Source organism: Sugiyamaella lignohabitans, chromosome D (genome assembly GCF_001640025.1).
Source record: "Sugiyamaella lignohabitans strain CBS 10342 chromosome D, complete sequence".
Taxonomy (NCBI): Eukaryota; Fungi; Ascomycota; class Dipodascomycetes; order Dipodascales; family Trichomonascaceae; genus Sugiyamaella; species Sugiyamaella lignohabitans.
This window is the reverse complement of record NC_031673.1, coordinates 1,325,675-1,349,497: the sequence shown is the minus strand read 5'-3', so window position 1 is coordinate 1,349,497 and position 23,823 is coordinate 1,325,675. Positions and strand designations below refer to the sequence as shown.

Below are 23,823 nucleotides of genomic sequence, written 5' to 3'. Positions count from 1 at the left end.
TCATTTATATTTCGAATTATTTTACTTCTTACAACGTTTCTTCGATAACGAATCTCTAAATTTTCAATTTGTTCATTTGTTCAAGCCTACTATCGCATAACTGAAACTTTCCATCATAATCAAAATCACCTTGTATATCCTTCAACTGGTTACTAACTATAATAACAGAAATGGGTATCTCTCGTGATTCACGCCACAAGCGTTCGCACACAGGTGCCAAGCGTGCCTCTTACAGAAAGAAGCGGAAGTTCGAATTGGGACGTCAACCCGCTATGACCAAGATTGGTGCTAAGAGAATCCACACCGTCCGTACCCGTGGTGGTAACAAGAAGTTCCGTGCTTTGCGTATTGAGTCTGGTAACTTCTCTTGGGGTTCTGAGGGTACTACCAGAAAGACCCGTATCATCTCGGTCGCTTTCCACCCTTCCAACAACGAGCTTGTCCGTACCAACACTCTTACCAAGTCTGCTGTTGTCCAAATTGATGCCACTCCTTTCCGTCAATGGTACGAGTCTCACTACGGTGTTACCCTCGGTAAGAAGAACAAGGCTGCTGCCGCTGAGGAGGATGCCAAGAAGACCAAGAAGGTTGCTGCTCGTGCTGGTCAAGCCAAGATTGCCCACTCTCTTGAGACCCAATTCGGTGCTGGTCGTCTCTACGCTGCCGTTTCTTCTAGACCTGGTCAATCTGGTCGTGTTGACGGTTACATTCTTGAGGGTGAGGAGCTTGCTTTCTACTTGAGAAAGATCACTTCCAAGAAATAAGCAATCAATTAGCCAAAAAAAATTGTCATGATCTTGTGTTATATATATATATAATTAAAAAGCTTTTTTACATTATATATAAAGTTTGAATGATTTTCCTGCGTTAAATTTGTGGCTCTAGTTATTGACTAGACACAATTATTTGCGTTATCTATCTTCTATTTAAATGTTGTACATTGAATATAAGTTGTACATAGATGCCTCTTATTTGTTCGCGTTGCAAGTGTCACCTGTCTCTAGTTGAATTTATACATTCTTACTCTAAACTTTGTTGCAAATCGTCTGCCCATTTCATGTTGTATATTTTGCTGGACTTCGATACGTTTGATGCTGGAATTACTTGTTCTTTGTTTTCAAAAGCAGTAGATTGTGGATATATCGGATTGGTATTTTATTTTATTCCTCGAATCGTCTATGATTTCCTGTCAAGGCAAATCACAGCCATCATATATATATATATATATATCTTGTTTCCGTATGGAAGACGGGGGCTCTTTTGGAAAACTAGTATCACTGAGCATACAACATAATATTCTCACGTGATACATCGGGCCGATTCGGAGAGATTTATAATCCGAACTCACGCACATGGGGAATATTTCAACACCGACGGCACGCCAAGCTGGAATCAAGGGGGTTCGTTCATATGAACGGGTCATGAAGAGGAAACTATATATTAGAGACTGTCAGGTGAGAAACAACTATGAATGTATACCTTAGCTTAAATCGAGGACCTCTTCAAGATGTCAGCTGAGGTCCGTTCTATTAAGGCATTGACATTTAAGAGTGCGGGACGTCCTCGCTTTACTACACAAACGCTTCCCACCAAACTCGGTAAGAACTGTCTGCTTGTCAAAGTCCATGCAGCGGCTTTAAACCCTGTTGATATCAAATTGACACACATCCCTCTATTAGGGCTTATCCGAAAGGAGAAAGGAATCGGTAAAGATTTCGCTGGCGAAGTAATTAAAGTAGGGGAAAATGTTAAAGACTGGCAGGTCAATGACAGAATATGTGGCATGGTACTGCGGCTTGTGGGGCCAGGAAGTGTAGCAAGCCATTTGGTTATTGACCTGGACCAAGAAAAAGCGATTTTAAAGGTTCCAAAAAGCTTTTCCTACGAGCAGGCAGCCGCCTTTCCTCTCTGTTATGGAACAGCATTCCGTGCATTTGAAGTTGCCAACCTTGATTTGTTGAAGCAAGAAAAGTCTTCAGTCTTGGTGCTTGGTGGGGCCACGGCTGTTGGTATGTTTGCAATTCAGTTGGCAAAGAAGTGGTTCAGTATACCAACAGTGATAGCCACTTGTTCAAAGTCGAGTGAATCACTTGTTAGAGAGCTCGGTGCCGATTTTATTATCGACTATCGTAGCACAAATAATCTTCCCCAAGAAATCGTCGACACTATCAATACCAAGTTGGATGGACAAAAGTGTTCTTTGGTTATTGATTGCATTGGTGGACATGAGGTTGTTGACCGGTTTCGAGATATTCTCTTGCCTGCTAGCAAAGGGTCTGCATTTATTGCTTTGAATGGAGACCTTGAATCACAGTCTAAGTACGACGGTGGATCTGCACTTTCGTACCTGACTCGGTTGCCGTTTATGGCCAGTAAAATTCTATTTGGCAAATATTATGGCCTTAACTACAGTCTAGGAATGGCACCGACAACTGACGACTGGAAAACGAGAGCCGAAGAGATATTTGAGACTAAAGATATCAAAATCCTCATTGATAGTGTTTACGACTGGGATGATTGGGAAAAGGGTTGGGATAAACTGAATAGTATGAAGAGCCATGGTAAGATTGTTTTGAAAATGGAATAAATTCTCTCTTCTTTAATTTTAGTTTTTGATAATAGTCCTTTACAGTTTGTGCAATTTCTATATTTAATTATCGCCGTGGATAAATGTCGTATGTGTCATATATTATGCATCTGCTTGTACCAGTCATTTCCCACTTGATATGCACAAATCCTAGCGCTTTCGCCTTTGTAATTCATCCTGCCGGGGTTAAGAGAGTACATTTCGCATTCTTCTTTGCTTAATAACGACGCATATCAATTTACCCGAACCTATCTAGGCATCCAGCGAATATCAGATATGTAACTTATATTCTATCAACGATTGGCCATTTTCTAATCAATACGGTCCTAAAAAATGATTTAGTCATACTTACCACAAACTGTTAATCCGATGAGACCATTTGCCAGCATTGACGGAGGAGCTCCTGGCACTGGGGGATTCCTTTATCTCCCTTCATGTTGATCTGCAGTCATCTGCGGCTTCAACCTCAACTGATGTTAAATGGGTTAGGTCGGTTTAAGAACATGACATGCTACTTTCGTCATAGACTTGCCAACGTAAGAGGGGAAGGATGATTAGTAATGGTGTAATTGCCGATTTAAAAGAAAAATATCGTCTTATCATGTAGCTGGTCCTTATCTCCAGGGGTTTAAAGGAATCCTAATCCTTATATAAATAGGCATATACTCACTCGAGAGTGAAGACTCTTATATTGACTATTTATTAGACCGAGAAAAAAAAATGCCCTCTTACGTTGTTACTGGTGCCAGTCGAGGAATTGGCCTTGAATTCGTTCGCCAACTTAGTGATGACCGTTCCAATGAAGTTTTTGCCCTAGTTCGTAACCTTAAGAGCATCACTCACTTGGAGCCATTGAGTGCAAGAAAGAATGTCCATATTTTAGAAGCTGACTCTACTTCCAGCGTTCAATTGTACAAGGCTGCGGAAGAAGTTTCTAAAATTACTGGTGGCTCTTTGGACGTGCTAATTGCAAATGCAGGTGGAAACATAGGTTCAGGTAGATCGCTCGCTGACCCCGATATGCCTCCAGAAGAAGTCGCAGCTGAACTTAGAGAAAACTATGAGCAAAACGTTGTAGCAGCAGTGTTCACTAACAATGCTTTCTTGCCTTTACTTAGAAAGGGACAACAAAAGAAAATCATTGACATCAGTTCAGCAATGGGCTTAGGGGGCTTTTCGCTAAAAACAGGATTTGCATACATCCCAGCTTACAGCATGGCTAAAGCAGCTTTAAACTTGGCAGTAACTAAATACGCAGTTGAGCTTGCCAAAGAAAACTTTATTGTCATTGGTTTATCCCCCGGACTAGTGGATACGTCAAAAACAAAGGCTGTCCCACCTTCTGAGGAACAACGTAAAGTTTTGGCAGGGTTTATTGATCAGTGGAGACCTTCTAACCCAGACTGGGACGGCAAGCCCCTAACTGTAGAAGATTCTGTTCAAAAGCAATTAAAAGTTATTAAATCTTTAAAACCGTATCATAGTGGATATATGCTATCTCAAAACGGAGATACTAATCAATGGTTCTAGGCTATGGCACCTGCAAGATTTCTCTTTTGTTTGATTGCCGCTATCACTTTTTCTTCTAAATTTGTCTACGTTTCTGATTCTTTCTAGATATTTCTAACTGTCTCATAATCGGATCTCATACTTCTCCTATATTCATGCTATTTTAAATAGAATTTTAAACCGTATCTCAAAAGTTCGTACCTTAATTGAGCTTACCCCGCACTTCGCATGAACACAACAAGAAAAAACAAAAGAATGGCTTATCAATCACAGGACAGTGCTCACAGAGAAATGCAGATTCTGACAGACCAGTGAGGACCATCTGCAACCCAACGAACAATCATTCCTGTAACTCAGTAGACGAATTTGAAATCAATGCAGCTTTCTTAAGTGCTTTGAGACATTAAAACTTTGGGGGTTGTAGTTGTGATGCAGTATGTGATGACGTACATTGCATAATTAATGTCAACCCCCACTTTCAAGACAGATAGAGCTGCGGCGGGTCATCGAGACGATAACTGTTTTCTTAAGCGGGTTCACGGTTTTATCCGTTTTATTTAAAAGATTATTCAAACTGAGTATGCTCGTATATACCAAAACGATGTATTCCATGCAAGAAATAATCTAAAAAACTCAACCGTAAAACAAAGTTGTTGCTCATTAAACGATGCAAACAAGTTAGAAGTGGGTAAACTTTAAATATTAACGGGTGTATTGATTGGCAAAAAACACGGCATACGGTTGGGACAAAACCGGCCGCTTATCTGTATAGGGAATCTTTTCGGATAAATTTCTAACTTGACGCTAACTTGGTTCAGTTATATGCCTGTCTCTCATATGCAGGTTCCGCCCAATGCGGAAATAACAGATCTATGGTGATTGTTGTGTTTTTTAAAACTGTAAAAGACCTTCAATGTGTTAGCAATATGTAAAGGTGATCAGTTGCATTTGGTTATGTTTAGGTTTATCATTTTGGGGGTAAAACTTTGGATTTCCCAGTTTGATGATCGCGTTTTTGAATAGTTGCCGAAAGTTGTCCATCGTACCCCGCATAAGGCGACATACAGGGAGAAAGTTGTGATGATCCAGGGGGTTTTCTTTTCAAATGACTGTTAGCGGGGGACTTTCTCCCCACTGTGGGGTTGAAACCAGTCTTTGGAAGTATGTTTTACGTTCGACGGCCTATACAGATCACGGAAAAGCTTATTGTTGATCTACGGATGATTATAAAAGTGGAGGATCATGTCGTGTCAACTATCTTCCTGTTTATCTTCTTTTAACAGATCTCATATCAAAGATGGCTGACGACGAGAAGAAAGTTGAAATTTTTTATGACAAAAGCAAGCTCAATGATGACTACGGTGGTGAGGTCGATACTATTATCGCCGATCTTGACCAACAACTTGCTGAACATCCAAATGAGCCAGGATTTCATATTCCAAAGGTCAAGTTCAGAAGTCAGAAGCATGCTACCTTTGTAATTGCTCTATTTGCTTCTATGGGTGGTCTACTGTCTGGTTTGGATCAGTCTCTCATCAGTGGTGCAAACCTTTACATGCCCAAAACGCTACACATGGATTCAGATCAGGATTCTCTTGTTAGCTCCATGATGCCTCTGGGAGCTGTATTGGGCTGTTTGATCCTTTCACCCAGTAACGAGTACTTTGGCAGAAGAAAGTCTATTCTATGGGCCTGTCTTTTCTACACCATTGGTGCTGCTCTGGAAGCAGGTGCTATTAGTTATGGCATGATGATTGCTGGAAGATTTGTCCTTGGTATGGGTCTTGGTCTCGAGGGTGGTACTGTACCTATGTACGTTGCCGAGTGTGTTCCATCAGCTGTTCGCGGCCGAGTTGTTTCTTTGTATCAGTTTAATATTGCCCTTGGTGAGGTATTTGGTTATTGTGTAGGTGCCATTTTTGTTGATGTCAAAGGCAATTGGAGATATATGCTTGGATCATCGCTGGTGTTTTCTACCGTGATGGTGTTTGGAATGCTCGTTTTGTCAGAGACTCCTAGATGGCTTATTCATAAAGGCCGTGAGTTAGATGCTTATAGAGTGTGGAAGAATCTTCGAGGTTCTTCAACTGAGGCCAACCTTGAATTTTTGGAGACCCGTAGAGCTGCCATCGAAGAGAAGAATCAAGATCATCACGAAAAGAAGTTTGTTTGGCTTGATTTCTTTAGAGTCCCTAGATGTAGACGTGCCTTGGTATATGCCAACATTATGATCATGCTGGGTCAAATGACTGGTGTTAATGGACTTCTCTACTACCTGTCTATCCTTATTAACCAAATCGGTTTCAACGATAAACAAAGTATTCTTATGTCTTTGGTCGGTGGTGGTGCTCTGCTTCTTGGTACCATCCCTGCTATTTTGTACATGGACAGAGCTGGACGTAGATTCTGGGCCAATTTCACTCTCCCTGGTTTCTTCATTGGCCTGTTACTTGTCGGTGTCAGTTACGTCGTTCCCGCATCAAACCTTGTTGCTGTTGAGGGTGTCTATTTCACGGGTATGATCATGTACTTCTTTTTCTTCGGTTCTTATGCTACTCTTACCTGGGTTATTCCTAGTGAATCATACCCTACCTATCTCCGTAGTTATGGCATGACTACTAGTAGTGCAACTTTATTCTTGTGGAGTTTCATTGTCACCTTTAACTTTTCAAGAATGCAAGAGGCAATGGGTAAGATCGGATTAACTCTTGGTTTCTACGGAGCTATTGCCGTTGTGGGATGGTTTTACCAATTGTTTTTTATGCCCGAAACAAAAGGTAAGACACTGGAAGAAATCGATCTTATTTTCGAGCGCCCCACAAAAGAAATCGTGGCTGAGAACATGCACAGCATCAGGCAAGGTTTCAGCGACATTGTTCACTTTAGATTTAGAAACTTGGTTAAATAAGTCATATAAATATCTCTATGCAATGCACCTATTTCCAGTCCAAATATAAATAGTTTAATAAGAGTCTAGACAATCCTCGCTTACTCAGATTGAGTCTCTACCATGATGTGGCTAGGTATTAAACTCGAGTTTCGCTTATCCTATTTTGAAATGTGTCCCAGCCACTATAGCCAATAAACATAACACAATATAGCAGTAGAGATTATAAAGTCAGGGGATCTATTTCCACATATTTGACGAGGAATTGGTAGAGGTTGGTTGGCGTATCCCAATCAGATTTAGACAAATGTAGCAGAAATTGATAAGGGAACCATGAGCACTAACCGTTATGCATTGGATCTGAGAACCGGATAATTTGAGGTGGAATGTACGATAGAGCTCACGCCACATGCAGTGTTAAAGCAGTAACGAAGTTTCAAATTAGCTTAATGATTGAAGCGGCATTAATCCTGGGGGTCTAGAACCACTTAATCTCATGCAGAAAGCTCAAGTCGTTCATGTATGTAGATAACTTTATATACTGTGATGGTATGAATACATGTGCGGTGAGACAAACATTAAACCTCGCAAGACATCTCCGGATGCATTTCTCGAAAAGGAGAAGGGCTGACAACCGGCTGGAGAAGTACCATTGTTTAGATACTTTGTGAAACTTGGCTCCTTCTGCTTGCTGATCGTTCCTTCATTCCTGAGCACTGTTACTGAGATGCTACCTGCATTCAGTGGAAAGAGGGGTAAGAAGAAAGAACTCATACCTTCATCCGACTGCATTTCACTGAAGAATCATACTATTCCCTTTTTACATATTTAATGGAAAATGAATGGAAAACCCAATTCAGGAAATGGGAATCGAATATCCATCCCCCTTTTTCCGAAAAGTTTAGCTTCATCATTCCTGCCCGATAGTAGAATATTCTAAGGGATATAGTAATTTGAACGCCGACATAGGACGGAAGGGAAGATCATCAAAAAATTCGGATCACAGTAAGCTGACTATTACAGTTTGAGTGTCTTGAAAAGCGACAACGCTACGGAATATATCCGGAGAGAGTGAGAGTATGGCTGAACAGGGTCCACTTTTGCCACATGAGGCTACCCTTGATCAAACCATGAATGCGGATGAGCGGAAAGTTAGCGCTATGGGCGATAATGAGTCTGAGGATGTAATAAAGATCAAAGAGGCTACCGGCGACAATCTCCAAGCTAATGCTATTAATAATGAAAATGAAAATATCACGGATGAGTCGAAAAAAGAGGAACAAGAGAATGTTGAGAGTGAAAATAATGAAAAGGCTCCAGAAAATGGTGGACCCGATATAAATGAAGAACTGATCGAGATGGTGAGTACAGCAGGCTGAACCGACTTCTGACCTACTTAGTATGGATTCAATTCGACTGGTACTAACTAACAAAGCGTGGTGGTGGTAGATATTTTGGTACTGATGATATTGACGATTTACTGGGACCTGTTTGTAGAAAGTGTCATGGAAGAGGGCATATTGCTAAAGACTGCAAAGTAGTCATTTGTGAAAAGTGTGGAGAAAGAAACACTCATTATTCAAAGCATTGTCCAAAAACACAGCGCTGTACAAACTGTGGTAAAATGGGTCATTTGAGGTCGGCGTGTACAGAGAAATCCAAATATATATTCTGTAGCCGATGTTCGTCAAAATCACATACCGAAGAAACATGCCCTAGTATATGGAGGAGTTATAAGGTCATCAGATCAGGCGATTCACAATATCCTGCAAGTATTAGCTGTTACAACTGTGCTGGAGCTGGTCATTATGGTGACGATTGTCCTTTACCAAGACCAGTACTGTTACGATACCGAGAAGCTACTGCTTTCTGTGTCGAGAGCTTGGCGCCAAAATTCCAAAAGAAATATCATGAAGAGTTGCGAAATTTCAAACCTGATTTTAAGCAGGCTGAGTCATACAGACCTCCATCTATGACCACCTCTGGATCGCAAAATTTAAATCGCAAAGCATCTTCAAGATCAATTAGATCAAATGCAAGTTCTAGAAATGATCATTATTCGCGAGACTATCGTAGTACGATCAGTAGTGGAAGAGGTAGTAGGGATTATGATCGGGATTATAATGGAGATCGTGGATATGGTAATAATGGCAGCTATGGCAGCAGTTATAGTCGTGGGCATGAGTACTCTCAGTCTCATAACCACTTTGGTAACAGCAGTCGTAGCCAGCGCTCTTTTTCGCCACCACGCAGCTCTCAACGTAGTTTTGGGAGCCGTATTCAAAAAGCTGCAAGCTCAGCCCGAAATGCCTTCAAAAGAAACAGATGATTGGAATAGAATTCTCATATCCATGTATAATTTATCTTCTCGCTCTAATGCGATTATTTATTTATAAACACCGTTTATGCAAACCGAAAGAAGCATCCAGCTATAAGATCTATGAGTCAAGCCACGAAAACCATTGGTAGTTGGGGATTGGCGAGATTTAAATGGACGAAATAAGAACGCTAGTTGGAGCAGGATAATGGGTCTTCTTCCTATAGAGAACGAAATGTTAGTTGCGATCCTGCCGATCGGTGGCTGTCATCTCAATCGAGGATTTTCAGGGGAACCGTCAGGACGACGTGAATTTATGTTACTATCGGACTATTTTGATTAATAGTCGATATAGATAATGCGCGTCAAAGGATATCTTTTGGAATCCGAAATCAATGCCAGTGACAATAAAAATAGACAGGTCAGTAGTCTCATCGGCTGCTGATGCAATATCGTGGTCTCAAGATGGAAGGCTAGCAGTTGCTTCGGGTCAGAGCATCACGATTCTGTCGCCAACTACTAACATCCCTCCTGAAGAGGATGAAGAGGGAAAAAAGCGAGTTCTCCGGTATGATACAAACCATACAGTGGTCTTAGACGAGGTCCCATCGTATTATTCGGAAATTACGAGTTCAAATGATCAGGCTTTCTCATTGACTGCAACAACTGCGGAGATTGTCTTTGTGAATGCTGACTGGTCGCCATCTGGGATGGCTGCCATCACCCGAGGTTGTCTGTTAGCAACTTTAACTAGCAGAGGTGAGGTCGTACTATTTCATCAACAAGGCAATCCACACACTGTAAAATGGCAATTGAGAGCCAATCTCAACCACATCACATTGCAAGATTTACTTAGGGCAAATCGGTTAGAAGTCCATGTTGAGAGTCAAAAGCTAGTTCTCGACGATAATCAAATGAGAGGCTTACGGTTCCATAGCTTGGCATGGTCAGAAAGATTCATTTATCAAGGAGGGGATAAATGGGGTAGTGCTTTTTTAGCATTAGGGTCTGAGTTGGGCTATGTGATGATTTATGAAATAAATGCGAATGAGATCAAAAAAGCTGGGGAGATTCATGTTGGAGATGAATGGATTACGGGTTTAAAATGGTCCAGTTGGTCAGCAGATAATAGCTCAAATGGTACCCAAGATGTAAGAAGAGGACGAAAAACGACAGATAACGAAACAGTGAATAGAATGGAAGACAGTAATGACATCACCCATGCAGCTTTCACAGCGTTCTTATCTGTGTCAACTTCCACAAATCGACTAGTAGTAAAGAAGATACACTGCACTAAAACTCCAAATGGCGATGCACATGTCGACAGCATGGACGTTGACCACGATGACGAGAGAAAGAAGAGCACTCCAAGGACACCAGCGAATTTAACCGTGCTAGAAGACCGGGAGGTTCTAGCGAGCTCAAGGTTTCATTTATCAATTCATCGTTGGTATCGTGATAATATTCACCATACTAATGTTTTAGCAGTTGTACGAGCTCGGCATCTAGATGTATTTATATTTTCGGAAAACACAACGAAAAGCAAGATTCTCAGTTTCACCACTGACTTTTCCGCTCATCCTACGGTCCTTATGATCAGTAGAGTGAATCCCACTGTGGTTCAAGTGACAACGACATCGTGTAAAGGCGAATCATTTTCTGTAAATATCGATACCGTCTTAGAAGAAGCATTAGATGTTGATGATTCTCGATCAGTTAGTGACATTATCAGTTCTCTTGTTTCAAAACGGAAAAAGCGCACTACGGACTCTTTAACAACGGCATTGGTGAATTTCGAGTGTTTCGGTGGAGTGGTTCATCCTCATGGAACATATATTGCGCTGGCATACACCCTCACTCCAATTGAGAAACTGCGATATCCTATCCTCTCGCAGCAATCGTGTAGGATAGTATTCTTACCTCTTGGCAATGAAAGTTTGGAGACATTGATAGTTCCTACAGCCCGATCTATTATAGACGGATCCAGCTTGTCAACATGGTGGGAAATTCTAACACTACAGACTTTTATTTCTAAATCTGATCGCGAAAATTATATGAAGAAACTGATCGATCAGCTCCAAACTGATGAATCGAGTCCAGAGAGTATATATGCAGGGCAAACAGCGGCAGTAGACAGTTCACGTGGACTAGTTTTGGAAAATATGCTAAACAGATCACTGTTCAAGCCTTCACTTGAACGACACCGCCTGTTACTTCATTTGGGAGTTGGCAGTGCCACTGTGGTTCTCCAATTCTTAGCAGCCATTGTGCTCAGATATGCCAACGGCATAGATGACCATGATAATCTGGGTCTGCTTGATCGAGTATCTCTTTTAAGTTACAATCACGTTATGGATGGGGACTCTACTCCTCTATTCAATGATGGTAAACCCACAGAAATCGCTATCTCAGGCAGATTCTTCGAGGAAGTCTTTGATTTCCAAAGTGAAAACAGTGGAAATTTGGAGTCAATTACATCAAAAAATGGTGTAGCTTGGAGACGATGTAGTGTTACTCTATTACCACTTACGTCGAAAGATGTCGTTACTTGTGAAGGGTGCCAAAGGAAACGGATCAAGACAGTGCCTAAAGAAAACTGGCTTGTCTTGGCCATACTTCGTGCTACTGATGTATGTATTTATTGTGGGTCTCACTATCATGAACGGTAAAAATATTGATAGAAAATGCGTGTCTTTAGGGATTACTCAGACTCAGAGTTGTAAATAGGTGGGTTCAATGTACCACTGACATCCCAGTACGAGTTCCATAATTCACGATACTCATATGTCCTACTTTTACCAGCAAAGTGAACAACCAAATCCCCCGGCCAATATCTGCCGTAAGATTTTGTATTTGTAGAATGATATGAATTAAATAGACGTTGCGGTACTAAGCCAGTATGGTCGTAGACCTCCCTGTACTTGGTGAGTAGAAAGTTGAACACATCTTGCTCCCGTTGAGAGAAGTTTAGATCTATCATTTGAGGAGAGTCCCAGATATCCAAGACAAAGGATGAAAACTTTGATCGCCGAATGAAAAACGAGCCCGCGTTAACACCAAGCGAGTCTTGAGAAAACACAAAATCAATATCAGCTGCTCTCACCTGGCCCCTGGACTTATAAACCAGACCAGTAAACATTCCCCCCACATCATTTATAGGTCGATCATAGGTTAGTCTCTGTTCAAGCACATGAGGATGAAGTAGATGCTGCGCCAAGTCTATCTTTGGATTCATGATTAGGCCGTCCATATCGAGCCACCAAACCCATTGTGCAGCGGGATTCATCTCAAAGGCCTCACGGATCGCGGCAATCTTGAACCACACAGGATGTAATTTGGCCTTGTCGCCCGTTTGAAACTTGCTCGTGTCCACGAAATAATGCGAGTAATTATGCAAATTAGCGTAGTCTATTCTGTTCTGAAGAATCAAAGACATAAACTCAGGATCTTCATCGGTAGCGCGTATTCCATCACATGCAGACAAGATAAGAATCTGCTCTTCACAGGGTTCAATTCTATTCTTCACACGTTGTGACTGTGGGACGTGAAAAGTATTGTGAATTGTCAGATTTTCTAACTCCATCAAATGATCGCGGACTGCCTGGTATTTGTTATGCAACTGTCGCTCAGCTACGGACGGTGTTGGAACCGCTCTCACTGGATTGATACTTATACCAGCATAAATATCATCGAGTGGATGGTGAAGAATTTGGTCACCTTGAACTTGGGCTGGTGCAACTTGAGCTGGTGCTGGTGCAGATGGTACTCCGACGAATTGTTCTGAGTCTTTACTATAATCCTGGGGTTCCTTTAAAGCTTTTTCTCCTATGCTTTTTGGCTTGCTTGTTTTGGACTTGATGCTTGTATCTGACTTAGATATATCACTTAATTTGGGGGCCATCCCCTGATCTGGGTTCTCCAGGCTGCCACTGTGTTCTGGACTGGACACCAGCTTAGTCACATGGGCCTTGTTGTCACTGTGTCCATTGTTTACTGGCTTTAAATCTGATAGACTCAACGTCGCCGGTTTGTGTTCTCTTAGTGTGCTAACTAACGACCAGGTCACTATCAGTCCAAGGAATAGAGCTACCAACGTTCTGTGCTTTCTCATAGGAAACATGTTTATCATGTGTCTCAGGAGATGCAACAATAGAATAAACGCGCTCAATTGATTTCAATACCAGAACATTGAGATTTGCTAATTATAACCTACCACCCAATTCATGTAGGTATTTATCAAGTGGTCCAAAAGTGTAATGCTAGAAAATCTGTGAAGTGTAGAGAAACAGAAGGGTTGATTTAGTTGGAGAATGAGCCCAGGTGTTTGCTTCATTGAAATATGCAGAAGATCTTTAGTCTGTGTATGCACCTCTCCTTCTAGCTCACCTCCTGTCATACTTCTAAGCACGACTGAACCTATCCGATCCGGACTCAGCGGTTATTTGTATCTACCGCCAGTAATACTTCTATCCAAAGAAAAAGAAGATGGTATAAATGCAAAAAAGAAACTCCGATACAGGGAATCGAACCCTGATCTGGACGGTGAGAGCGTCCTGTGCTAGCCATTACACCATATCGGATATTTGTTGATAGAAAATTTTTCAAATTGACTCTGGACCAGATTTCCTTATATTTGTTTCTAGTTTTTGAGCTCTTGACAGGCTCAATATATTGCAAAAGTTCCTAATAATCACATTGGACAATTTTGCTTGTTATACGTGCGATGATCCTCATTACAACTGTAAATTTTAGACCAACTGCAAAGGAGGATAACGCTGTAAAATGCTCGGCGCAACTTGTTGAGCCACAAAAGAAAAAAACAATTGAATGGTCATAAACACCACGAATAAGACCAGAACAACGCGAAATTCAAGCCGACCTTTAATTCAGTTACTTGACAACCCCGAGCGCACCCGCATTCAGCGGTCTCCGGACGTGATGGAGCCTCAAGCCACGGAGGAACGCGCCAGCAACGACGCAATGGAAAACGCGTCGACGCGTTCACTTCCCTGGGATGAAGTAACCGACTGCTCTGAAGCCGAAGATGAATACTTTGAAGCCACCCCGATTCCTACTGAGCCTGAAACAATTAATTTGGTGAAGGACGCCGCGTCTATGGCGGAGCTCGCGTCAGAAATTCAGAAGCTCAAAGCAATCAACAATCAACAAGCCAAACTCCTTAAACAACAAGAAGAAGCATTTAAACAAACCAACAACCAACAAGGTAAACTCATTAAACAACAAGAAGAAGCACTTAAACAGAACAACGCCACTATTAACAAGTATAATACCGCAATGGAAAGGATTAAAAAGGACGGCGCAGCCAAAGGCAATGAGTTGGTAGCTCTACGTAAATACTTAGCCGCAATCGAGACTAAGCACAAAGAGAAAATTGCCTACCTAGAAGAACGCCTTAAAACGGTAGAGAAGAGTCAAGGAAGCCTCGCGACTTACGCTGGCAAGATGGTGCGTGAGAGTAACTCTCGTGAATTTAAATTCGCGGAGCAGACTGCGGCAACTGAAGCTCGTGTTCAAGCCAAAGCTGGCCTCATGCGCCGAGAAGTTACCCATGCCAAGAAATGGGTAGCAAATAAACTTCAATCTGTGGATCTAGCAGCAATAATACGCGAACAGGAGGCGGTTGAAGCAGCCCAGAAGGTTGCTAGTCTACCAGCCCGGTCTAATTTCAAGGTTGTCAAACTTGGACCCGACGTACCTTCACGCAGTGAGCTGGTAAGTAAACTTAATCAGCAAATGGGTGAAGGGAAATCGGTCGTGGCTCTTACGCTCACGCCCAAGAATAATGTTCGAGTCCATTTCAAAGGCGATATCCCTGAGAAGTTTACAGAGGCTATTCAACAGTACGGTGAGGTCATGGATAACACCCCTTGGTATAAGTGTGTAGTCCATGGAATCCCGAAGGACACCAACTTAGATGAATATCACGAAGAAATCGAGTTTGCGAACGATGTGAAGTTGGCAAGCCCTATCCGGTGGCTCACGCCCAAAAGAATGTCCGACCCCACGACGAAGGCTATGTCTATAGTTCTCACTCTGGTTTCACTGAGTGAATGCAACAAGCTTCAGCGTTACGGCCTCCTGTGCGCCGACATGAAGCGGAGAGTCTACCCGTGGCAGGCTGCTAGTGACAAACGCGTTCCAACCCGACCGGTAACTCTCATCCGACGTCCAGGACAAAGTAGTGTCGCTTCTTCTGGCACTCCATCGCAGTCCCCGCTGACTGCCACTTCCCAACACGCTGAATCTATCAACGGTACTTCTTCCAACAAGGTATCAGATCCCACTTCGGACTCTTCCACTTCGCCTGGCGAATCTGACAGTGCTGCTTCTTCTGGCACAAGCCCAGGACCAAGTCGTGTCGCTTCTTCCGACACTCCATCGCAGTCTCCCCTGACTGCCACTTCCCAATACGCTGAATCACTCAACGATGCTTCTTCCAACAAGGTATCAGATCCCACTTCGGATTCTTCCACTTCGCCTGGCGAACCTGACAGTGCTGCTTCTTCCGGCACTTCATTGCAATCCCCACCGACTGTAACATCACAACAGGCTGAATCCCGCAATGCGGTTTTGTCAGGAGAGGAGTCAACTTCAGACTCCCACCCTCCGCCTCGCGAACCTCAGAGCGCTGTTTCTTCCAGCACCAATACGTCGCTTCCCTCGTTGGTTGCCCCTTCACAACACGTCGAAACCCTCAGTGCCGCTTCTTCAGGCACCACTTCGCCTAATGAATCAGAGAACGAAGTTGAACGACAATAAGCTGACCGCTCCTTTGCGAGTAGCCCAGCTGAACTGCCAAAAGCAAATATCGGTAACACACCATGTCCAGGACATGTTTGCAGACTTCGACCTACTTCTACTCCAGGAGCCGGGTCTCAACCTGGGACAGCACCCGATCCAACATAGTGCTTGGGTAGCCGTCCACACACAGTCCCAGACAGGGAGAATCAACGCAATAACTTATATCAACAAGAGAATATACGGCCAGTCTCAACTGAAAATGGTGGGGGAACTCACCACCGAGAATGTGGTAACTATCCAAATTGGTCAACTTTATATCACTAACATCTACAACCGCATAAGCGAAGATATCCACCCAGTGGAATATTACAAGACTTTACTTCCTCAAATTCCAGAACTCATTATTATCGCAGGAGATTTTAATCTTCATCATCCTATGTGGCAGAGCACTGAGCACGTCACCCGAGAGGCAAATAGCTGGGCAGACTGGGTTAACGACAATGGACTCCTACTAGCTACGGTGCCGAATGTTCCAACTCATATTTTTGGCAATACGATTGATTTAACATTCGCAACCCCAAACATAACCATCACGCCAGAGAAGAGTGAAGATGTAGGCTCCGACCATTACCTTCAGAAATGGAGGATCGACACCAATCCATTAGACATTGAGTTGCTTCAAACCTATGGTGGAAGGTACAATTATAAGCGGGCTGATTGGGAAAATTTCGAGAAGGTTTTGAACTCCCGAGCGGCTATGGTAACCATTCCTAAGGAACTCCGGGGCTACAGCAATGGAAAATCTACACACAAAGTCGCAGACAGATACGCCACAAAGCTTATTGGATTGCTCTGTAACTGTTTGGATGAGACGGTGCCAAAATTGAAGATTGTTCCTAGGAGCAAGAGGTGGTGGACACCTGAATTACGACAGGCCAAGCGCGACGTTGGTAGAGCTCGAAGACGAGCTCGCAGTAAGCCCACTGAGGAGAATATAAGGCTGCGGCAGCAAGCTAATGAGGAGTATGCCTCTAAGATTCTAGAGGCTAAGAACACCACCTGGAACTCATTCCTCGCCTCACGTCGTGGAGGCGAAATTTATGACGCACATAAGATGATCAAACCTCGCGAACAAGAATCGGTAATGCCCGCCCTCCAGTTGGAAACCGGCGAATTGGCTCAAACATTTGAAGAGCAGGAAGACGAACTTTATCGGGGATTGTTTCCGCATGTCACGCCGTCGACGAGAAGAGTGCTCAAAGTGGTCAAAACCGGCCAATGGAAGAGCCTACGTACGCAAGAAATCGAAGACGCCATACGCGATCAAGCGCCTCACAAGGCTCCCGGGCCTGATGGAGTCAAAACCGTCGCTATCAAAAGAGCGTGGGTAGTGAAACGCTTCCGTAAATTGCTGAAGGGCCTTCTAAAGTACTGCATTAGAGTTGGCTATCATCCAAAATGCTTTCGAGAAGGAATCACTGTCGTTATTCCCAAACGAAAGCGAGATCCTACATTGGCGCGGTCCTACCGGCCGATTACACTACTGAGTACACTAGGCAAAGTTCTGGAGAAGATTATGCAACGTCGACTGACAGCTCTAACCAGTGGAATGCTGCCAGTAGATCAGTATGGTGGTCGCCATGGCTCCTCCGCAGTGGAAGCAGCCCACAAGCTTGTGCATCACGCTGAAAAACGAATGAAGAGGGGTCAGGTTACTTCAGTCCTTGCCATAGATATCAAAGGAGCTTTTGATCACGTCCACCGGGACACGCTCCTCGACACTATGGGGGGAATGGGGCTACCTACAGCAGTGCAGAACTGGGTTTACCAATTCATGAGAGGAAGACGAACAAGCCTGGTGATTGATGGGAAGCGTACCAAAGAGCGTAGAATAGCAACGGGTATTCCTCAGGGCTCGCCCATATCCCCACTACTATTCCTGATATACACGAGCCCGCTATATCCGTTGATCAAAAGCATGGGCGGCAAAGTCATTGGATTCATTGACGATATCACCATCTATGTATCGAGCACCAGATACGCAGAAAACACGGCCAAGCTGAGCAATATCTTGGCTCGATGCCATGAATGGGCAACTTCAGCACATGCGTTTATTGACTACGGCGAGAAGCTGGGATTCATGCACATTGCGAAACGTGTAACTCCAAAGGGGTGTAGGCGGCTCATACTCCCCACGGGGGAGAGAATTCAGGCAACTGGCTCCCTAAGGTTATTAGGAGTCACTATAGACCGCCAACTTAAGTTCGACGAGCACGCTAAATCAGTAATCAGCAAAGGCCAGTCAGCGTTAAATATCATTCGTCGCTTGGGAGGAGTTACTCGAGGAGTAACTGGCGCTACCATGAGATGCCTCTACAAAAGCTGTGTTAGGCCGATACTCGAGTATGCCAGTCCAATTTGGTACAATCGAATCGGCAAAGGATTAAAAGAGGCTATCCAAAGGATCCAAAATGCAGCTCTTCGAAGTATCTTAGGGGCCTACAAACCAACGGCCATTGACAGCCTCCACCGAGACGCGGAAATCCCCCCTGTTGAGCATAGAATGCTGGAAACCGAACAATATTATTTAGTACGACTCCATCGTGACCTTCATAGGTATAACCCCCACCGCATTCGAGCTAGAAAGCTATATTCTGGAACCATACTGGGTGACCGATTGGATGAATTGTATAGGACAGTTGAAGCTACGGACATCAAAAAGGACAGGTACAGACTTTGGAAACCCCCGTGGGCTTCCAGAGACAGTGAAGGCATATCCAAAGCAAGCAGCCAGAAGAAATCTATACGCAAGGAAATTAGATCACAATGCTACCAAAAATGGGAGATAGAGTACACTCAGTCGCCGAAAGGAGCTTTTTACCGGTCCTTCACAGCTCCCCGGCTCTACTCTACAAAGCACGCGAATGCACTGCGACCTTTTCTTTATGAAAGTCCGCGAGGAGAACTAAGCAAGTTGGTTCAGTTAAGAACGGGTATGGGTGCAATGGGCTCGTTCTTTCAGAGATTTCGAATCAGTAATCGTAGATATGATTGCCGATGTGGAGTTGAAGAAACGGTGGAGCATATCCTCCGAGACTGTCCACTTACTGAAGAACATCGACAGATCCTCCGCGAAGCATCCCGTGAGTTGGATCTACCATCTCTTCTTGATACCCGAAAGGGTCTCAAAGCGGTCGCCTCCTTCCTTAAGGCGAATCCGTCACTTTTAAGCTAAGATAGCACGTTCTCTAAGGAGAATTAGCTAGCAGCGGTTTCCCCTGACCACTGGAGTAAATACTAAGGTTACTCAAAGGTGTTCAGGTTTTCCACTGCTCGGAAAGGGAGGTTCTGGGGAATCCGGCCTATCTAGCGCACATGTTGAAACCAACACGAAGGTATAGCCTGTAGGGGGCCAATAGTAGAATAGTCCTACTATCATTACGAGAGTATAGTAATATTTTAATGTTGTTGTATAATTGTGTTAGGACTTTAATATTGATTAATTATTATTATTATTATTATTATTGAGCCACAAAAGAGGCACAAATATAAGAGCTTGTGGTGAAATTTAATTCTTATTGGTGTACCTTAGGCTTTGGGTCTACACATTTTGTTATCTTCTTTTTTCTAAATTTTTTATATAATCAATTTAGCAGCTTTCCCTTCTTACATGTAACCAAAATGTCATGCATATTGCCAGTACTTTGACAATATCATCACCATATATAAATTCCATTGTGGATTCCCAAGAAATCGGTACAAATTGATAAATGGCATGGGATCTAATAAGAACAATTTATATCTTAGTTGTTTTCTCGGAATCTAACGGTCCGAGCAGAGTACGGCGCTATTTACCCCTACATATGTCGTCCATATAAACACAAGGGTCAATTAATAGACTCTCTCTAGTCTGAATATTTAAACGTCAACAATGCTGATTGAAGATTCTCATGTGGATATTAAAACGTCCTACGGGACTAATATGAGGGTATTTATTTACCACCCAAAGATCCCTGGTTACCCATTGGCCAAATTTCCAGCAGTCATTGTTCACTCTGAAATTTACCAAGGTAAGAGCTGTAGTGCGGAGACCAAATAGCAAAGAAGTAGTCAATTTGGTCAATCACTTCTTGCCTCTCGGGGATAAACATGAAGACTGTAACCTAGAGATTTTCTCCTGAAAAACGTACTTGGTTATCATTATGAACCCAACCGAACCGACCGATTGTCGAGTACATACTAACAAGTTATACAGTTACCGGACCAGTTGCCAGATTTGCTAGACAAATTGCTGGTCAAGGCTTTATCGTGGCTGCTCCTTCTGTTTATCACAATTTCATGGGACCGGAAGCATTGGAGTATGACACCGAAGGTACTGATTTGGGTAACAAATACAAGGAAGACAAGCCATTGGAGTCATATGACGAAGACAACAAGCTTACTATTGACTATTTACTAGGATTGAAGACATGCACAGGAAAGATTGGTGCGACTGGTATGTGTCTTGGAGGCCATGTTGCGTTCCGTGCTGCTTTTGATAAGAGAGTAGGAGCGGTGGTAACTTTCTTTGGTACCGACATCCACTCCAGTACTCTCGGTACAACGTCCAACAGTCAATTGCACTCCCTGAACAGAATTCCAGAGATTGAAGCAGAGTTGCTAGTTATTTTTGGTACCAAAGACCCCCATGTACCTCCAGAGGGTCGGGATTTGATCCGTTCCAAGCTCCGTCAGAGCAATATTGAATTCTCGTTTCTCGAAGTTGCTGGTGCTCAACATGCCTTTGTTAGAGACGAGTTCTCTAAGGGTCGATTTGATCCTGCTGTAACCAGCATTGGCCTTAACATGTTACTTGAGTTGTTTAACCGTAGACTCAAGCTAGACCTTGGACCCAAGGGAGAAGCTGGCAAGGTTGAGAATGTATGTTGAAATATCTAACTAAATCAAACTATAAAGTTCAAACTATAAATTTCCTTGAATGTTTACTTGTCATAAATACTCCTATTCGTATGTAAACCTGTAGTGCTTGAACAGAGGGGAGAAACTGTTCGCCCATTCAAGTCTCACTACTCTCTCCTGAATATTCATTATCAAACTTTTATGGACCATGTTTAAAATCCACAATGGCCTATTGATATGATCGGTAGCCATAGGCTCTCTCCGCATACACTCTCTCAATAGACACTTATGGTAGTATAGCATTTCAGCAGGACCCTGTCGATCGACGAATCAGAGCCGCACACACCCGATACAGGAATTTTTCACACGACTGGGGTTGTTACGCAGAGCGTGAAAAATGGAAATTGAAAATTTCATTTTGACCACATTGTAAAAAGCTGCTGGTAGGCGAGTTGCACAGATAGATACATCAGCAAATATGAGACCTATTGTTGTCAAGGGTCATTCCAGACCTCTCACCCAGCTAAAATTCAACCGTGAAGGTGATCTTTTGTTCTCAACTGCTAGAGATCAAGTCGCCTCTGTGTGGTTTTCTCACAATGGTGAACGTCTAGGTACCTTTTCTGGTCATGGTGGTGCTATTTTCTCCATTGACGTTGATCCTACCACCACCGTCGCCATTACTGGTGCTGCTGATAGTTCGATTAGATTGTGGGATGTAAAGACTGGTCAAAACACATATAAATGGGATACGAAAGCCACTGCTAGATACGTGCAATTTTCACCCGATGCTAAGCAGTTTTTAGCGGTTACGGAAGAGCATATGGGACAGAAGGGTAGTATTGCATTGTACAATGTGTCTATTGAAGACCAAGCTAGCCAAGAACCTGAACCTACTTTTGTTATTAGATATGCAGAGGGCCAAACCAAATTCACTACTGCTGCTTGGACTTATGACGGAAAGCACATCGTTGCTGGTCACTCAAATGGTGAGGTTTCAAAATACGACGTTGCTACTGGTGAACTTGTTTCCAGTGTCACTGCTCATGAAGGTGTTATCACTGATCTACAAATGTCTCCCGATAGAACATATTTCATTACTTCGTCAAAGGACAAGACTGGTAAATTAATCCGCGTCGATGATTTAGAGATTCTCAGAGTTTACGTGACTGAGACCCCAATGAACTCAGCTGCTATCACTCCTATTAAAGATTTCATTGTCATTGGTGGTGGTCAAGAAGCCCGTGATGTCACAACTACTGCTGCTCGTGAGGGTAAATTCGAGTCGAGATTCTATCATAAATTATTTGAAGACGAGGTTGGCCGTGTCAAGGGCCATTTCGGTCCTATCAACACCATTGTTATCCATCCCAAGGGCACAGGCTACGCCAGTGGAGGAGAAGACGGTTTTGTTCGTATTCATCATTTCGACAAGTCTTACTTTGATTTCATGTACGAGGTTGAAAGACGTTAGGTTAGATTAACAAAAAAACACTTTTTGCTAGAGATTCTTCTAGAATGCTATATTGTATGTATGTAATGCTATTCCTTGAATTGAAATGGATTTTTTTCTTTTGCATTAGTTTCTCATAGTGTTAGACGGTCACGGCATCGGTATTTGCCGTCAGAGGGAGGTAATATCAAGAGGAAACAAAAGATGAGCGAACAAACGAACGAAGGATTAATAAATAAAATAAAATAAATAATGCTGTATTAGGTAGTTAAAGATCATATCTATTTGGATCTGGTACGTATCAAAGTGATACCTTGTTCTTCGTCAAATAATACAGGATACTCGAAACTTTCGTGAAGTTCAGTATCAGGCTCGTTGCGGACAGATTTCCATTTTTCAATTGATAACGGACGTATTAGGCTCTGCCCAGGTTGTCTGAGAACAGGCTGCGAAGGTTGCTGAATAAGAGACGAGGTTGGCAGTGTTCTTGGCTGGGCATCTCGGTCAGCTGCTGCTGATACTCTGGCTGCTTCATAGAGTCTTTCTCTGGCAGTTAATTCAGTGGTTCCTGATCGGGGTGCTAGTTGCTGTGAATTTTGATATAGCTGAGACTCGCGTTGAATATATCGGGTGTATCTATCGGAATTGGCAAGCTCATGCCCAGGCATTCTCCTTGGGAAGGCCATCTCGGGTAAACTCTCGAGTCGACTGGGACTACTGAACTGGGGGTCTCCAGAAGTAGACGGCGAATATGATTTTAGTCCTGGTCTTAACGTGCTTTCATTACCAGATTGTGGACTATAGGTACTAGATGGAGTTGTGGTTGGTGGGACTCGTGGGCTGCTGTATTGGCTATCCGATGTCTTAGTGTAATATCTTCCGGGTTCTCTTAAACTGGTCAAAGTTCCAGAAGTCCTTTTGCCAGCATAACCGATTGGAATATATGAGCCTCTAGTTTGGCGTGCAACAGGCGCCAGATGAGAGCTACTGTCTGACGACGATGTCTCCCGTATTAAATCGTCATCTGGAAACAAGGGCTTATTGAAGGAAAGTCTGCTCCCGACATTATAGTTTGAGGAGGAATATTGCTCGGCAATGGATGCAGGAGATTCCTGTGTAGCAGACGTAGGAGCTGCGGGTGTCGGGCTATCAGAGGTAGCGAATGCGGCAGCAGAAACATATTCAGTGCCATTCCCACTTACACTGCTAGTCCCAGCAGATGTAGCAGTGGCAGTGGCAGTGGCAGTGGCACTTCCTGCTTCGATACTGCCACTAATTATACTTATTCTCTTACGCGAAGCATACATGTCTTTCAAAATGCTGTTGGCATCAACACTAAATCTCGATGGCAATAGCGAATGTGTGGATGGCATAAGTCGAAGACTAGGAAGTTTTGGAGGGGTTGGCGG

General features: G+C 43.2%; 10 protein-coding genes and 1 non-coding gene across 11 annotated transcripts; 9 read left to right on the top strand and 2 right to left on the bottom strand.

The window, feature by feature from the left end:
• Positions 1–170: 170 nt before the first annotated feature.
• RPS8B (ribosomal 40S subunit protein S8B) lies at positions 171–764 on the top strand (the record flags this gene model as incomplete). Its single annotated transcript, XM_018882169.1, has 1 exon — positions 171–764. The coding sequence occupies one exon, from the start codon at positions 171–173 to the stop codon at positions 762–764; it is 594 nt and encodes a 197-aa protein (XP_018736573.1).
• Positions 765–1,507: 743 nt separating this feature from the next.
• YIM1 (Yim1p) lies at positions 1,508–2,587 on the top strand (the record flags this gene model as incomplete). Its single annotated transcript, XM_018882168.1, has 1 exon — positions 1,508–2,587. One exon carries the CDS (start codon positions 1,508–1,510, stop codon positions 2,585–2,587), a length of 1,080 nt encoding a protein of 359 aa, XP_018736572.1.
• Positions 2,588–3,307: 720 nt separating this feature from the next.
• On the top strand, positions 3,308–4,117 carry AWJ20_5051 (uncharacterized protein; the record flags this gene model as incomplete). The annotated part of the gene is made up of 1 exon (XM_018882167.1): positions 3,308–4,117. The coding sequence occupies one exon, from the start codon at positions 3,308–3,310 to the stop codon at positions 4,115–4,117; it is 810 nt and encodes a 269-aa protein (XP_018736571.1).
• A 1,276-nt stretch (positions 4,118–5,393) lies between these two features.
• ITR2 (myo-inositol transporter ITR2) lies at positions 5,394–7,004 on the top strand (the record flags this gene model as incomplete). The annotated part of the gene is made up of 1 exon (XM_018882166.1): positions 5,394–7,004. The coding sequence occupies one exon, from the start codon at positions 5,394–5,396 to the stop codon at positions 7,002–7,004; it is 1,611 nt and encodes a 536-aa protein (XP_018736570.1).
• A 1,603-nt stretch (positions 7,005–8,607) lies between these two features.
• Positions 8,608–9,312, top strand: AIR1 (Air1p; the record flags this gene model as incomplete). Its single annotated transcript, XM_018882164.1, has 1 exon — positions 8,608–9,312. The coding sequence occupies one exon, from the start codon at positions 8,608–8,610 to the stop codon at positions 9,310–9,312; it is 705 nt and encodes a 234-aa protein (XP_018736569.1).
• A 383-nt stretch (positions 9,313–9,695) lies between these two features.
• Positions 9,696–11,969, top strand: AWJ20_5048 (uncharacterized protein; the record flags this gene model as incomplete). Its single annotated transcript, XM_018882163.1, has 1 exon — positions 9,696–11,969. The coding sequence occupies one exon, from the start codon at positions 9,696–9,698 to the stop codon at positions 11,967–11,969; it is 2,274 nt and encodes a 757-aa protein (XP_018736568.1).
• A 32-nt stretch (positions 11,970–12,001) lies between these two features.
• Positions 12,002–13,429, bottom strand: MNN10 (Mnn10p; the record flags this gene model as incomplete). The annotated part of the gene is made up of 1 exon (XM_018882162.1): positions 12,002–13,429. The coding sequence occupies one exon, from the start codon at positions 13,427–13,429 to the stop codon at positions 12,002–12,004; it is 1,428 nt and encodes a 475-aa protein (XP_018736567.1).
• Positions 13,430–13,808: 379 nt separating this feature from the next.
• AWJ20_5046 lies at positions 13,809–13,880 on the bottom strand (the record flags this gene model as incomplete). Its single annotated transcript has 1 exon — positions 13,809–13,880. It is a non-coding gene; the product is annotated as a tRNA-Glu (tRNA).
• Positions 13,881–16,153: 2,273 nt separating this feature from the next.
• POL92 (polyprotein of L1-like non-LTR retrotransposon Zorro 3) lies at positions 16,154–19,297 on the top strand (the record flags this gene model as incomplete). Its single annotated transcript, XM_018882161.1, has 1 exon — positions 16,154–19,297. The coding sequence occupies one exon, from the start codon at positions 16,154–16,156 to the stop codon at positions 19,295–19,297; it is 3,144 nt and encodes a 1,047-aa protein (XP_018736566.1).
• Positions 19,298–20,400: 1,103 nt separating this feature from the next.
• On the top strand, positions 20,401–20,991 carry AWJ20_5044 (carboxymethylenebutenolidase; the record flags this gene model as incomplete). Its single annotated transcript, XM_018882160.1, has 1 exon — positions 20,401–20,991. One exon carries the CDS (start codon positions 20,401–20,403, stop codon positions 20,989–20,991), a length of 591 nt encoding a protein of 196 aa, XP_018736565.1.
• Positions 20,992–21,439: 448 nt separating this feature from the next.
• TIF34 (translation initiation factor eIF3 subunit i) lies at positions 21,440–22,435 on the top strand (the record flags this gene model as incomplete). The annotated part of the gene is made up of 1 exon (XM_018882159.1): positions 21,440–22,435. One exon carries the CDS (start codon positions 21,440–21,442, stop codon positions 22,433–22,435), a length of 996 nt encoding a protein of 331 aa, XP_018736564.1.
• Between the last annotated feature and the right edge of the window lie 1,388 nt (positions 22,436–23,823).